Source organism: Nestor notabilis, unplaced genomic scaffold (assembly GCF_000696875.1).
Source record: "Nestor notabilis isolate BGI_N333 unplaced genomic scaffold, ASM69687v1 scaffold13779, whole genome shotgun sequence".
NCBI lineage: Eukaryota > Metazoa > Chordata > Aves > Psittaciformes > Psittacidae > Nestor > Nestor notabilis.
This window is the reverse complement of record NW_009942735.1, coordinates 4,039-19,918: the sequence shown is the minus strand read 5'-3', so window position 1 is coordinate 19,918 and position 15,880 is coordinate 4,039. Positions and strand designations below refer to the sequence as shown.

Sequence of the window (15,880 nt, the reverse complement as noted above, 5' to 3'; positions counted from 1 at the left end):
GCTGGAGGAGCTTTAAGGTCCCTTCCAACACAAACCAGGCTGGGGTTCTATGATTCTTATTTGTTCCATGTTCTAAACTTTCTCTGTTTTCCATGATTTTGGTAAATTTTCATGGAATAAAAACTTATTTCCCAACTTTAATTCCAGCAACAAAATGTTTGCTCTCAAGTGATTCATCTTAAAATGGGCGATCACTTCCAACACCAAACTGCTCACAGTTCCTCTTGAGCTTCCCCAATATCTCTTTCACTCATATAAGGATGTTTTTTAAAGACACATATTTGGGAAATAATTAAATATCCTTCTACATTTTAAATTAGGATGATGGTTGATTGGAACTCACATCTTCACACTGACTGTAGGCACCAAACTAACATTTCCAACTGAAAGCAGGGAATATGTTTTTTCCCTTTATAAAAGCCATTTTGGACCTCTTAAAGATGCATAAATGGAGTTTTAAAGTCTTGTGCAAGCCTGCTGCAATGTCTGAACTCTTCTATTACTGAGCTTTGAGCCCATTGAAGGTCTGAAGTTGGGCATCTCCATCCATATGTAGGCACCAAATTAAGAGCTAAAGAGGAACCACCACCTCTTAAACTCAGTTCAGATCCTTTTTCTGAGCTCCTTCCACATAAACACCTTCAGGCAAGTGCTAACTGAAAATCAGCACCTTTTATTTCACGTTGGCAGCTCAGACCTTCCCTGCCTGTTTTACATGGCTGTAAATGAAGGTGCCAACTTCACAGACCATCAGCTGTGTTGGTATAACCCTTGTGTGGCCTTTCTTGGCTTCACTGAGGAACTATGAGCAACAGCCACCTTTTACTATGTCCATCTGGGAGTTAGGTCACAGTGATGGTGCCAGACTTCCCATGTGAGCAAGGGTGAAGTGAGGTGGTCTTCATCCCCCAGGACTGATGACTTTGTCCTCATTCCCTGGTCTTTCTGCCTCTATGATAGTGTGATGCTTGATCCCAGGGTCTTGAAAGAGTTTTGGGTTATCATAGAATCAATTAGAGTGGAAAAGACCCATAAAATCATTGAGTCCAACTCAACCCAGTGCTGCTAAGGCCACCACTAACCCGTGTCACTGAGTGCCACATCTACACATCCTTTAAATACCCTGAGAGATGGTGACTCCAGCCCTGCCCTGGGCAGCCTGTTCCAATGCCTGAGCACCCTCTGGGCAAGGAATTGTTCCTCAGCTCCAGCTAAACCTGCCCTGGGGCAGCTTGAGGCCATTTCCTCTTGTCCCATCCCTTGTTCCTTGGGAGCAGAGACCAGCCCCCTCCTGGCTCCATCCTCCTGTCAGGCAGTTGCAGAGAGCGATCAGGTCCCCCCTGAGCCTTCTCTTCTCCACACTAAACCCCCCAGGTCCCTCAGCCCTTCCCCATCACACTTGTGCTCCAGGCCCTGCTCCAGCTCCGGTGCCCTTCTCTGGCCCCCTCCAGCACCTCAATGTCTCTCCTGTAGTGAGGTGTCCAAAGCAACCTGCTCTAGTGGAAGATGTCCCTGCCCGTGGCAGGAGGTTGGAACTGTATGAGCTTTAAGCTCCCTTCCAACACAAACCACTTTGGGATTCTATGAAATCATGGGGAGAGTGAGATGTGAGGTGGCCCTAAAACCAGACAGCCCAAGGTGTGTGAGGTCCCTGTGCCCAGCTAGGCAGGAATGAGTGCTGGGTGGGCCCCTCTGAGGCAGGGTGTCGTTGCAGAGCCTCAGAGCATGCCGCTGCTCGCCCGCTCCCCCAGCACCAACCGTAAATACCCACCTCTGCCCGTTGACAAGCTGGAAGAGGAGATCAACCGCCGGATGGCAGATGACAACAAGCTCTTTCGGGAGGAGTTCAATGTGAGTCCCTTTGCTTCCTGCCCTTAAATCCCACAGGCTGCTCTCAGCGTGGGGCTTCTGACACCCAGCGAGGTAAAATCTGGGCTCACTTCACAGAGCAGGGACAAAATGTCTGGTACATCAGAGGGGAGCTGCAGTGGTGCCAAGCTTGGGGATGGCACATCAACCCGAGGGGTGATTGAGGCCATAAAGAGGCAGTGCTGGATGCTGTGCTTCAGAAGAGCTTATCTGGGAGCTTCGTGGAGGGAGTGATGCTCTGCCTGGTCCTCAGGGGTATTCAAAGGGCTGGGAGGTGGGAGGACCGATTCTGTCCCTGAATCTAATGTAAGGGTGGGCAAGCTGCAACCCCTCACATTCAGCACAGAAAGCAGAGGTTTCGTAGCAATCAGCAGTGTGGAGTTATGTTACAATGGGTTCAGGAGGTGTGTTGGATGTCTTGGGGTCTTCCAGAGCTTCCTGGTTTCCCCCTTGCTCCAAATCCTCATGCCTTAAATCCACAAGCAGCCAAAACAAGAGTTCCAATGGAGAAACATAAACACCCCATCTATTTCAATGAGCTGTGAACCCTGAAACAGAATGATGACAATCTATATGACAACAATTGACCATCAGCAGTGAGTAATTTAGGTGTTGTCCTTATCCCACAATGCTGGAGCATCTCTTCTGAGACGGCTACAACCTCTTCTTGATGTTGCCGAGCTCTGCAACTTCTTGTGATGACAAACCTGTTTCACCTTGGCAATACAAAAGCAGGCAGAGCAGTGGTGAGGTGGGGGACTAAGCTAAATAACAAGCTGGAGTATCACAGCGTGTAACATAGGAGCTGGACTCTCCATCAGCCTCATTAATGAAAGAAAATCCACTGCTGAGCTGGTTATCTGCACTGCAGAGGTGTCCAAGGCATGATATGAGGATGATGAGAAGATTAAAAGAAGCCACTCAAAACTCTCTCCAGCTGCTGCACAACTCGATACCCTCCCTGGCTGTGCTTCAAGGAAACTCAATAGGTGCAATGAATGCCCAGGGAGGGGATTTTGGGGTTATAAATACATGCTTGCCCTGAAGACTTCCGTAGCCAAAGCACGTCTGTGCTGTCAGCTGGAGGAAGGGATGGTGAATACCTCCTGTATGCTCTCATCCTCCTTCTTTTCAAAGAGGATGTGGAATAACAGTGCTGGGGAAGCACCTTCTCTGCTTGAGTGTGAAACGTGGCTGCTGGGACTGGGACAGCATCGCCTGTGACCCCAGAACACCCCGTCCTCAAGGTCTCTGATGCTGCTGGATGAGGAACAACTCCCAGCTTGGGTGCTCCTTCCCAGCACTGGGTGTGCTCAGGCGGTGGGGGCTTTAGTTGGGTCACCATGAGCATCGCTGTTAACAGAGGAAGTCTCAGCAGGCAGAAATGAGCTCCTGGATCGCTGGGTTTGGTGTCAGAGGCTCTGCTGCCACCTCGTGTTCATGGGTCTTGAGATTCCAGATGCATTTTGGAAGGGGTTTGCTCGCTCTGGTCCAGCCCATGCTGTTTAAATGGTCACCTTGAGCTTGGTGGGGAGGAGGAGCTGGGGTGGAGCTGGGGACATACCCAAAGGGGCAGGATGCTCGGGTGCAGCTGTGTTACTGCCATGCCATAAGAACATCATGGAAAACCCTGTTTTCTGCCATTGCAGGCTCTCCCAGCGTGTCCCATACAGGCCACGTGCGAAGCTGCTTCCAAGGAGGAGAACAAGGAGAAGAACAGATACGTGAACATTTTGCCCTGTAGGTATCAGAGCTGTTTGGAGGAGGGGGGGACATGGCCAGTGCTCATTCCAGGGTCCCCCATTCCTGTTTTGGGGATGGGCAATGACACGGTTGAGGTCACTTCACCTCCTAGATGGGTGGCAGCACCTGCTTTAGCTTTAGATGCCTATGAGGAGGAGGTCCCTGGAGCCAGGATCAGAAAGTGAAGAGGATGGGAAATGCCAAAACAGCAGCTCTTTGTTGGGTGGGATGGGGGCTTCCTCATGTGTGCATTCTGCAGAAGGGAAGTGTCCTTGGGTGAGGTCTAGCATGAGGCTTAAGCAAGAAGAATTTGGGGGCATAAAGGTGTTTGCATGTGCAGGGGAGCCCAGGCTCTGCTCCAAGACTTGGCTTTCTCACTGCACCAGACACGAGCTACGTGGAGGGAGCTGGTTTTAATGCAGGTTTAATTTCCCTCCAGATGATCATTCCAGGGTTCACCTGACTCCTGTTGAAGGGGTTCCTGACTCCGACTACATCAACGCCTCCTTCATTAATGTGAGTTGTGTCATTTGAAGGGGAAATCCCCCCTGGCTGTGCCCTGGTCAGTGGTGCCAGGTCCCACCAGGAACATGGGGCTTTCATGGGGTGTGATTTGTGCCTAGGAGATGATGGTTAAGAGACTCCCTCCTCCATTAACAGCTCCTCCAGAGCAATAAATTGTGGTGGGGTTTGATCTCATAACCTTTGAGTGGCCGTGGTGAAGCTCCCTGCACTTCACTTTATGCCTTGAGCATGGTTGGGGTAAGAGGCTGAGAGCCAGAACTCAAGTTGAGCTGTAGCTCTGCCCTTGCTCAGCTGCTCTGCCACAGTCCCATCTCTTCCCACCTCTAAAACAGTGTGAGAAGCACTTGCACTTCTTGGGGTGCTGCAAAGCTGAGCAGGCCACTTTGGAAGGAGTTTGGGAAATGATCCTGGAGGAATTTATACAGGTAGATTGAGATGAGCTCTTGGGCAGAAGCTCTTCCCTGGGAGGGTGCTGAGGCGCTGGCACAGGGTGCCCAGAGAAGCTGTGGCTGCCCCATCCCTGGCAGTGTTCAAGACCAGGTTGGACACAGGGGCTTGGAGCAACCTGCTCTAGTGGAAGGTGTCCCTGCCTGGGGCAGGGGTTGGAGCTGGAGGAGCTTTAAGGTCCCTTCCAACACAAACCAGGCTGGGATTCTGTAAGTGGGAATTTCTGATTAATGGCTGATGAAGAATTTGTTAATCATTGGTACTTCCCAGCTTGCTGTGGATGTGGGAAGGGGATGAGAAAGACACCAAAGAATCCAGCTAAAATAGCAGCAACATTGCCCTGCTCTGCTCCCAGCAGGAGATGTGTCCTCTATGGTTACGACCATATAGCTCATATAAGTTGGAAGTGTAACGTGAAGAAGTAGACTTAGAGAGATGTGGAGGAATATGAAGAAAAGCAAGATCCAAAAAAGTTTTTTCCTTCCTTCAGTAAATAAATATCCTTTAGGAAATACACAGAATCAACCCCCAGGAGTTCAACAGCCCCACATCCCAAAGGCTAATCCTGATTTTCACGTGATGCTCTGGATGCAGGGTCTGATCCCTGCTGAAGGGCTGTTGGGTACCACTTCATTAGCGCTTTGTGCCAACAAGTGGGGTCATGCCTGCATTATATGAGTACGTGGAATGTTGCTGTGGGGCAAAGGCCTATTCCACAGGGATTTTCCCTTATTTCTGCCCTGCTGGTGGTGCTGCTTCTCCCCTCGGGGGCTGCAACCCCATCTCTGCACAGGGGCATGAGCAGCAGAGCAAGTGATGCGCTGGTTATTAATGATGTAGATGCATTTCCTGACTCTTGTGTTAGACAAATACTCATCTTTCATTTATCTTCCTCCTTCTTTTCTCTGTAGGGGTACCAAGAGAAAAACAAGTTCATTGCTGCACAAGGTAAGCACTTGCTTATTCCCACAGCTCTCTCTGGTGGCATTCGGGCTGGGGACCTTCTGCTCTGTGAAGCTCTTCCAGTCTAACCACAGCACAGAGCCTTGCAGAGCTCCCCTGCTCAAAAGGAGGCTTGGCTGATCCACACTTTGTTCTCAAACTGGTTTTCCCAGTCAAAGACCAGTGCTGGATGTGCTGGGGGAGGAAGAGCAGCTCTACTTGTGCAATACTGATTGCTGGAGGGGGTCATGGTGTTTCTGCTCTGAGCCTTGTCCTTCCACCCCGTCTGCAGCTGCAGGTGGTCTTGGTCTCTGGAAATAAACCATGTAGCTGAGGCCCTCAGTGCCATGGGTTAGTGGTGGCCTTGGCAGTGCTGGAGTAAAGGTTGGACTTGATGATCTTAAAGGTCTTTTCCAACCTGGTTGATCCTATGAGTCTATGATATATAGCCAGTCAGCTGCTTAATTAAGTTGCCCAAATCTGGTTCTGTGGAGATCTGGTTTCATTTCTGCTCCTTTTTAAACCTCAGCAGACAATGTAGACTTGTGCCCTTGGAGAGAAATTTCACTTCAGAAGGGGGGCAGAATGACTTAGCTATTGAGAGTAACAAGCATCATGAGTCTTCCCAAGCTCAATTGCCCCCAGTCAGCGTGTCACCATCTTACATGCACCGTCTGTAGCCCTCCAGCTCTCTTGCTTCCCTTGTACCAGTCCAAACACATCCCTAAACCCAAGATGCCCACTAGCAGCGGGGTTCATGTCAGCAAAAAGGGGGTTACCTGCCCATGGGAGGTGTTTTGCATTCCCATTCTTGACTTGCAAGTGAGTAAGGGCATCACCTGCAATTGGCCTGACTCTTGCTGCGGAAGGAAGGCTGGCTCTGCTCCCTCAGTGGTACCACCAGGCTGCGGTGAAGATTTAGCCCTACTGTTCTCTTGGCTAAAAATGGAATTCCTGATCATAAAACACATCCAGAAAGACCAGCTATTGTGTGATGGGATTGTTCCTTGGGTTAGACACCAAAGCACCTCCTGTGCTGACATCTACTGGCAAAAGATGTGTTGCATCATCCTGACGTGTGCCTTCACACACTGAGTTTCAGTCCCAGCACTTGAGGGGTTGATCCCAAAGACAATGTTTCTTTTTACCTTCCCTTTAGGACCAAAGGAAGAAACAGTGAATGATTTTTGGAGGATGATTTGGGAGCAAAACACAGCAACAATTGTCATGGTGACCAACCTGAAAGAGAGGAAAGAGGTGGGTACCAGAAGGCTTCGTGGGCTGGTGTTTAACCCAGCTTCACCCAAATCCAGCACATCTCATGCCTATGGGTGTGTCTTGGAGCTGGTCACAGCCTTGAGAGAGACCAGAGCTCACCTGCTCTGTTTTCTCTCCCCACAGTGTAAGTGTGCTCAGTACTGGCCAGATCAGGGCTGCTGGACATATGGGAACATCCGAGTGTCCGTGGAGGATGTGACTGTCCTGGTGGATTACACAGTGCGGAAGTTCTGCATCCAGCAGGTGCCGGGGCTTGGGTCTTCCATCCCATCCTGTCCCATCCCATCCCATCTCATCCCATCCCTCTGCACTGGGCATCCAGCAGGGGCTGGTGTGGTCTTCAGCTCCCCCAAGTAGTGTCTCTTTTCACAGAATCCCAGCCTGGTTTGGGCTGAAGGGACCTCAAAGCTCCTCCAGCTCCAACCCCTGCCCCGGGCAGGGACACCTTCCACTAGAGCAGGTTGCTCCAAGCCCCTGTGTCCAACCTGCCCTTGAACACTGCCAGGGATGGGGCAGCCACAGCTTCTCTGGGCACCCTGTGCCAGCGCCTCAGCACCCTCCCAGGGAAGAGCTTCTGCCCAAGAGCTCATCTCAGTCTCCCCTCCGGCAGGTTCAAGCCATTCCCCTTGTCCTGTCCCTCCAGGCCCTTGTCCAAAGCCCCTCTCCAGGTCTCCTGGAGCCCCTTTAGGCCCTGGAGCTGCTCTAAGGTGTCCCCTTCAGGAGCCTTCTCTTCTCCAGGCTGTCCATTTTTAACCAGAGCTATTAAGAATTTACCCATCTTAAACACCTGGGAGCCCATTCCCAGCATGTAGGCACTGAACTGAGAGCAGGGAAGCTGTTGGATGCCAGAGCTGAAAGTCACTCCTGTAACACTCCAGCACTTGCTGTTACCAGTATTGGTTCCTCCTCTTACCCACAGTTACTTAATGCCTGCAAATAATCAGATTTATCCCATGAGCCAAGACAAAATCCACTCTTGGTTTTTTGATTGCTTTCCCATCTGTCACTGCATTTGCTTGTCCTCCAAGGAGGCTCTGGATGCTTTAGTCACTCTGTTTGTTTTCCTGCTGTTCTTGGAGGCAAGCAGGGAAGAGCTGGCGACTGGAAACCTGTCTGGACCCTGAGTAGGGTTCTCCTGATCCCTCACCTTTCATGAGTGGTTTCCTCCTCTGCCTTTAATATGAGGATGCAGTGGGCAGAGGTGTGGGAAAGGATGGAATGGCAGCTTCTGTTTGAGCTCCCTGGGAATGAAATATGGCAGCTGCTGCCAGGTTGGAGCCACAGCCAAGTCCAGGCTGGCATCTCTCACCCCTAGGATGTGAGATGTAATGCTGGGTCATTAAAATGTCATCCTGTTAGAGATTAATTTGGCCCCAGAGCCTGGGTCTCTGCCCTTTCAGCTCGTGGATGCCTCTGAAGCCATCCGGCTCAGTGTTGGGGCTGTCGCTCTCTCCATGCCCCTTGTTTTTGGGGGGAAAGAAGGGAAATGTGAGTGTTTACCATTCCCTGCATCCCCTGCAGGTCGGTGATGTCACCAACAAGAAGCCCCAGCGCCTGGTGACCCAGTTCCACTTCACCAGCTGGCCCGACTTCGGGGTCCCCTTCACCCCCATCGGGATGCTCAAGTTCCTGAAGAAGGTGAAGACGTGTAACCCCCAGTATGCAGGAGCAATAGTAGTGCACTGCAGGTGAGTCCTGGGCAGGGTTTACCTCTGCATCTCCTGGGTCACTTGGGAAACAGCTCCCATTTGATACTTAAAGGATTTCTGTCACTGAAGCCTTTTTTAGTACTATTATTTAACTTTCCCTTGTTAAATGGGGATGTTCCATACGGGAACACTCAAAAAACACTCGTGAATTGAAGGGGCTTCTGGGAATCAGCAATGGGATGGTGTTACAGCTCCAGCTGAGTGCTCATGTGGGTTAGCTGGATGCTGAGGGAGCCAAGCTAAGCACAAGTGCTGGGCATCAGTGGTATCTCCCTTGGCTCCCTGCTGCCCTGAGCATGAGAGGACAGTGTCCCTTGTGAGGAGGCCATTGGAAGAAGGGAGCAAGGACCATGGTGTTTGAGCCCACATGGACTGGTTTCAGGCACAGCAGCAAGCCTGCGGGAGCCACAGAGGCTTGCCATGTTTCAGTAACAGAGAGCCCAGAGTTAAAGGCAGACATGATCCCATTTGCAACCTCCAAGTCCCTCTTTCCACCTTCCTTCTCAGGAAGCAACTGACAAAAGAGCTTTGTCTTTCCATAGCATCTGCTGGCCTCACTTTCTTCTTCTCCTTAATGGTTGGGTTACCAGCAGAGAAACAAGGCTTCCCCATGGGCTCGCCTTCATGGGATGGAGATGGACTGGAAGTAGAACGAAGCAGCCCATAAGGACTCTGGATGTTGTAGCTGGCTTAGGTTGTGCTCTCTGCCTTCATGCAGTGGGGTCGTGGCAGTAGCTGGAGATGCCACGTGCACCTCTCTGCAAAACCCAGGGTGCGCTGAGGACCTGTTCACCTCCAAAACAGCGTTTGCTATTTGCTCACTGCCTGGAAGCATCTGACTCACTCCTGGCTGCTCCACAAGGGACTCCAGCACTGCTGCACTGACCACTTGTCCCTTCTGCTCTTGCAGTGCTGGTGTGGGGCGCACGGGCACTTTCATTGTCATTGATGCCATGCTGGACATGATGCACGCAGAGAGGAAGGTGGATGTTTACGGCTTCGTGAGCCGGATCCGGGCTCAGCGCTGCCAGATGGTACAGACAGATGTAAGTGTGGTGCTGAGCTTTGGGTGTGCTGTGCCCGCTGCACTTAGATTTCCTTAGAGCTTGAACCTGCCAGAGGAGAGACTGAGATGAGCTCTTGGGCAGAAGCTCTTCCCTGGGAGGGTGCTGAGGCGCTGGCACAGGGTGCCCAGAGAAGCTGTGGCTGCCCCATCCCTGGCAGTGTTCAAGGGCAGGTTGGACACAGGGGCTTGGAGCAACCTGCTCTAGTGGAAGGTGTCCCTGCCCGTGGCAGAGGGTTGGAGCTGGAGGAGCTTTAAGCTCCCTTCAACACAAACCACTCTGGGATTCTGTGATTTTGGAAGGATGCTGCATTGAGAGAGCCTTGCACTGAGTCCTGCTCTTTTTAATCCCCATCGTAGAACCATTTAGGTTGGAAAAGACCTTTAAGATTATTGAGTCCAACCATTATCCCAGCTCTGCCAAGGCCACCACTAACCCCTGGCACTGAGGCTTCAGCCACCCTGGGTTTCAAACGCTTCCAGGGATGGTGACTCCAGCACTGCCCTGGGCAGCCTGTTCCAGTGCCTGAGCATCCTCTCTGTGAAGAAGTTGTTCCTGACATCCAATTTAAACTTCCCCTGGTGCAGCTTAAGGCTGTTTCCTCTTGCCCTGTCACTTGGGAGCAGAGACCAGAATCCATCCTCCTGTCAGGCAGTTGTAGAGAGCGATAAGGTCCCCCCTGAGCCTTCTTCAGTCCTGGACAAAGTTTTGTGTTGTGTCAGCTTTGGCTGATGTGGCAAATAAGGCCGCAGTCCCTGTACAGCAGTAGGAAGGTTGTTACCCACTTCTCTGGGGTCTCAGAGGGTGCCCCTCGAGCACGGGTGGGCAGTGGGGGGGTGGTTTGAAGCCAGCATGTGGGCGAGCGCCAGGATGCACTCGCTGAGCATGGAGCAGAGACTGATGGCTTCTCCCTGCAACCCTTGCAGATGCAGTATGTGTTCATATACCAAGCACTTCTGGAGCATTATCTCTACGGTGACACAGAGCTGGAGGTGACCTCGTTAGAGATCCACCTCCAGAAGATCTACAACAAAGTGCCAGGGACCAGCAGCAACGGGCTGGAAGAGGAGTTTAAGGTGCGTGTATTGTCCTGGTGGATCTGCTCAGGTGATGCTGGGCTATGGGGACCACCATGTGCTTGCCTGGTGCTGGGGGGTTCTGAAAGCTGCCTCTGATTTTGCTCCTTCCTCTGCAGAAGCTCACTTCAATCAAAATCCAGAATGACAAGATGAGAACGGGCAACTTGCCGGCGAACATGAAGAAGAACAGGGTGCTTCAGATAATTCCATGTAAGACCTGGTTGTGTGCCTGGGTAAGGCGTGCCTGGTGTGGACAGGAGTCAGGCTGGAGAAATGGGCCAACAGGGACCTCATGAAGTTCTACAGGAGAAGTACAAAGTCCTGCCCCTGGGGAGGAACAACCCAGGCACCAGCATGGAAAGCAGCTCAGCAGAGAAGGACCTGGGGTGCTGGGGGACACCATTTGACCATGAGCCAGCGACGTGTCCTTGTGGCAAAGGGGCTCAGTGGTGTCCTGGGCTGCATTAGACAGAGCATTGCCAGGAGGTGGAGGAAGGGGATCCTTCCTGGAGCACTGTGTCCAGGTCTGGGATCCCCAGTGCCAGAGAGACATGGACACACTGGAGAGAGCCCAGTGAAGGTCCATGGAGATGATTCAGGGGCTGGAGCATCTCTGCTGTGAGGAAAGGCTGAGAGAGCTGGGACTGCTCAGCCTGGAGAAGGCTCAGGGAGGGTCTCATCAAAGTACATGAATACCTGAGGGGAGGGTGCAAAGGGGATGGAGCCAGGCTTTTTCCAGGGGTGCCCAGTGACAGGACAAGGCACACACTGAGGCACAGGAGAGTCCCTCTGAACATCAGGAAACACATTCTGACTGTGGGGGTGACGAAGCACTGGCACAGGCTGCCCGGGGAGGCTGTGGAGTCTCCATCCTTGGGGATATTATAGTCTGTCTGGACACAGTCCTGGGCAACCAGCTCTGGGTACAACTGAGTCTCCTTGTCCCAGTGAGGTGCTGTAAACACAGTGCTCCCCTTCCCATATCTCTGTCCTCTCGCTTAGGGCTTGGTGACATCCCAGCTGAGGGCCATGCCTGGTTATCATGGAATGATGCATTGAAGGTGCTCCTCTGAACTCAGATCATTTCCCTTCTGTTTCAGATGAGTTCAACCGAGTAATCATTCCAGTGAAGAGGGGTGAAGAGAACACAGACTATGTAAACGCATCCTTCATTGATGTGAGTCTTCTTTAATCTTCTCTCTGTCTTCTCCCAGTGGAAGCTCTTTACCTCACACTGCTTCCTATGGAAAGGATGTGTCCCCAAACTCTCCTTCTCTGGGTTCCATAAGGCTTTTTCCACTTGACTTTGCTTTGTGTCACTGGATGGTGCTGGTTTCTTTTACCAAGAAACCTCTCTGTATGGGAGAGGAGGGCAGAGCCTCTAAATCCTGGTCTCACTTCCACACCTCTGGGCTCAGATGCTGGCTCTGGAGAAGCAGATGCACGTAGCCATGGCAATGATTGCTCTCCAGCACTCCTCATTTGGTCAGACAACATCCACTAGATTAGGTAATGGAGCAATACACGGATCCCAAAGCCCTTGAGAAAACCCAGGTCAATCCCATTATACCTGTCTGGGTGATGGGAGGAGGTGGGGCAGAGAGGTTAAGTGCTTTCCTCACTCCAAGGAGGAAGTAAGTGATTGCACATCCTTTTCTTGTGAGTAATCCTATTGACTTCAGGGGGGACATCTCATACGAGTATTTATCTTGGTGCAGTGATGCCAGAGCTGGCTGCGTGACAGAGCCCTGCTCTTTTCTAGTCTAATTTCTATTTCCATCTCCTAATGGCAGGGTGATTTTTCCCCCCAAAGGACAATCACTGCCATGGGTTGAACCAGTAAAACCAGCTTATTCCCAATTATAACATCCCAAATTAATTGCTCCCTGAAATCTCTTTTGCTCGTCCCTGTGGGTTGCTCCGGCTGCGTGGGCATCCGACACAGCACAGCCGGGAGCAGCCGCCGTGTTCTGCTCCAGCATCACGAAGCTTAAATGTCAGGGAAGAGATTTTTGTCCAGGATTCAATTTCCTGCCTCTGCTGAACTTTGCTTAGATGACCAGTTCCAAATGACGAAGCATCTTTAGTCACAGTCTGCAGCGAGGGCACAGGGGAGCATCGGAGGGGTTTGGAAACAGCAGCTCTTTGTGGCTGAGGAAGAGCCAGAGTCACCCAGACCTGCTGCTGGTTTTCATAGATCACAGGTTACAGCCTGGTTTGGGTTAGAAAGGACCTTAAAGCTCATCCAGTTCCAACCCCCTGCCACAGGCAGGGACACCTTCCACTAGAGCAGGTTGCTCCAAGCCCCTGTGTCCAACCTGGCCTTGAACACTGCCAGGGATGGGGCAGCCTCCACTTTGCAACATTTCTTAGGAATGCTGGAAACCTGAATCTTTCTTCACCACATGGATGAGGCCATGCGTGTGCAGGGGATGTGATCCTCCTCCTGCTGCATTTCTTCATAAACAAAGGTCTTACCATGGTAAAGCCCTGGCTGATGGCACCTCAGCTGCTGAGCAGTGATGTGGTAATGCCCATGCTGGGGATGTAGCCCACCATGCGAGCAGGTTTCTCTGCCCAGTCTGTGGTCATTCCATGGTCTTGATGCTTCCCAAATTTAACTGGGCTTGGTAACCCACCCATCTCCAAGAGCATCCCTCCCAGTGCTCCCAGCATCCAGGCTCTGCCATTCACCACTATCCCCATTCTCACTGCAGGGTTATCGCCAGAAGGACTCCTACATCGCCAGTCAAGGACCGCTGCAGCACACGATAGAGGACTTCTGGAGGATGATCTGGGAGTGGAAATCCTGCTCCATAGTGATGCTGACAGAGCTGGAGGAGAGAGGCCAGGTAAGCACCAGGGGATAGCTGCATTTAAGCCCCAGCAGAATAAATCAGTGTGACCCCTTAAATTCTCCCCATGGCTTGGCAATGCCAGCACCACATGTGCTGGGTGCTGTTTCACCCCTTCTCTGGCAGGAAATAGGTTTCAGCCTCTACTTCTAATGCAAAGAATCTAGTTCTTTGTAGACCCAGGGTGGGGAGATGTTCCATGAACCATCTCTGGACCCTCAGTTCTCAAAGCATGTTTGGTGCAGCAGGCAGCTTCTCTCCAAAGCAAGCCCATGGGATCCCACTTGGTTTTGGGCAGCTGCCAGCCCCAGGAGAAAGCTTCTTCTCTCCAGACCCATTGGAAAAGACAGGTTCTTCATGCTGTCTCCCCTTCTAATGCTTTCTCAGGAGAAGTGTGCCCAATACTGGCCATCTGATGGCTCCGTGTCCTATGGAGACATCACTGTGGAGCTGAAAAAAGAGGAGGAATGTGAGAGCTACACAGTGCGGGACCTGCTGGTAACAAACACCAGGGTAAGCATCTGACCTTCTCCCTGCGGGACCTCTGGGTGCTCTTGGGTTTGGCCATCATTAACCCTCACTGATGTTCATGGTGCTTTGTGATTCCTCTTGCAAGTGCTGAAGCTCCCTCTGGCGTCTTCAGCTCCATCATGTCCCGATCGTCCCAAAGTACTGTCCGTGCCCTGCAATCCCACCTTGTTCCCTCTGCTTACCTTCCATCCCGAGAGTTCCTGGCCTGCTGACCGCTTCTCATCCAGCCCCTCTGCCCTGCTACCACCCAGCAGCCCTCATCCTCCATCTGGCCCATCCCTGTGCCCACTTTTCCAAGGGAGTGCCTCGCCTCCACAAGCAGACAGCTGATGGTTTTCCCAAAGCCCTGAGCTAGTGGGTTTCATGGTATGGATCTCCCACCAACTTCCTGACCTCGAGCTGTCCTCTTCCACCAGGAAAACAAGAGCCGGCAGATTCGGCAGTTCCATTTCCATGGCTGGCCAGAAGTTGGGATCCCTGGGGATGGGAAGGGAATGATCAACATCATCGCAGCTGTGCAGAAGCAGCAGCAGCAGTCTGGCAACCACCCAATCACTGTGCACTGCAGGTAAAGCCTGGGTGGAGCAGGGCTTGGCCACCCCTCCAAGGGGACCTGCTCCACAAGGAGCTTGGGAGATGGATGGTCAAAGGTCCCTCAGAAGACTTGGGCTGAGTGGGAGCAGCCCGGGCAGATGTGCTCTGGGGTTCTCCTGCTTGGCTAAAAGCAAAGAGGCTTTGGTCTTGTAGAGCTAAACTGGGGCAGCACTGATGGCTCCTCCAGTTCTCCAGTGGTTTCCCTGTGGATTGTCCGATGAGCAAAGCCCACAGGATGTGGCCTTTACCTTCTGCTTTCTCTTTGACAGTGCCGGAGCAGGAAGAACAGGCACCTTCTGTGCCCTGAGCACTGTCCTGGAGCGGGTGAAGGCTGAAGGGATTCTCGACGTCTTTCAGACAGTGAAGAGTTTAAGACTACAGAGGCCACATATGGTGCAGACACTGGTAAGAGCCCCCCGAGCACACCCCACGCTCCTGCTGCCACCCCAGAGCTCCACAAGAGCGAGCGGGGGACTCAACATTGAGCACTCAACCCCTGGGTGAAGGGTTCTTCTCTCCATCAAAGAGTGAGGGATGGAGGTGGGTCAGGAGGTCCCTCCTCATCCTCTTGTTAGAACATCTGGGAGAGTGGAGCTTGGCTGGCTGGAGGCACCAAGTCCCTTCTGAGCATTGACACAAGCTGTAGGAACCTCGTTGGAGATGAGCCCCATCGCTGGCAGTGTTCAAGGCCAGGTTGGACACAGGGGCTTGGAGCAACCTGCTCTAGTGGAAGGTGTCCCTGCCCGTGGCAGAGGTTGGAGCTTTAAGGTCCTTTCCAACCCAAACCAGGCTGGGATCCTCAGCTACACTCCTCTCCTGGAGCTGGGGCATGCAGGGTGGCAGGGAGGACTGGAGCAGGCAGAAGCAGATGAGGTTTTGAAGAGGGCTTTGCAAGGATGCTCAGGAATTAAATAAAAGGTCTTCAGAGGTCAAAATAGGAGCTCAGAAATGGGAAAGTGGAAATTTTCTTGCTGGTGGCACCCCAGCAAGGAGGTTGGGCAGCCTGGTTTTTGAAGAGCACAAAGGAGATGGGGTCTGCTCACAGGTAGGAATCCTGTTCCTGCCCTTGGTCTGTGCTGAGGACACCTGACCATGCTTTGTCCCAGCTTCCCACAGACCATGACAGAACCACAGAACCAAGTAGGTTGGAAAAGACCTTTAAGATCATAGAATCCCAGTCTGGTTTGGGTTGAAGGGACCCTAAAGCTCATCCAGTTCCAACCCCTGCCACGGGCCGGGCCACC

The 15,880-nt window shown here is 52.1% G+C and overlaps 1 protein-coding gene across 3 annotated transcripts in view; it reads left to right on the top strand.

The window, feature by feature from the left end:
* PTPRA (protein tyrosine phosphatase, receptor type, A) overlaps nucleotides 1-15,880 on the top strand; it is a 23,759-nt gene that overhangs the window by 7,447 nt on the left and 432 nt on the right. For all 3 annotated transcript variants that reach the window (XM_010021552.1, XM_010021550.1, XM_010021551.1), the window contains exons 7-21: nucleotides 1,715-1,851; nucleotides 3,519-3,609; nucleotides 4,052-4,128; nucleotides 5,496-5,532; nucleotides 6,686-6,783; nucleotides 6,928-7,047; nucleotides 8,326-8,492; nucleotides 9,424-9,559; nucleotides 10,504-10,653; nucleotides 10,773-10,866; nucleotides 11,757-11,833; nucleotides 13,374-13,508; nucleotides 13,899-14,024; nucleotides 14,459-14,610; nucleotides 14,906-15,041. In XM_010021552.1, the coding sequence (XP_010019854.1) occupies nucleotides 1,715-1,851; nucleotides 3,519-3,609; nucleotides 4,052-4,128; nucleotides 5,496-5,532; nucleotides 6,686-6,783; nucleotides 6,928-7,047; nucleotides 8,326-8,492; nucleotides 9,424-9,559; nucleotides 10,504-10,653; nucleotides 10,773-10,866; nucleotides 11,757-11,833; nucleotides 13,374-13,508; nucleotides 13,899-14,024; nucleotides 14,459-14,610; nucleotides 14,906-15,041 (1,733 nt within the window). The remainder of the gene's footprint in view (nucleotides 1-1,714; nucleotides 1,852-3,518; nucleotides 3,610-4,051; nucleotides 4,129-5,495; nucleotides 5,533-6,685; nucleotides 6,784-6,927; nucleotides 7,048-8,325; nucleotides 8,493-9,423; nucleotides 9,560-10,503; nucleotides 10,654-10,772; nucleotides 10,867-11,756; nucleotides 11,834-13,373; nucleotides 13,509-13,898; nucleotides 14,025-14,458; nucleotides 14,611-14,905; nucleotides 15,042-15,880) is intronic.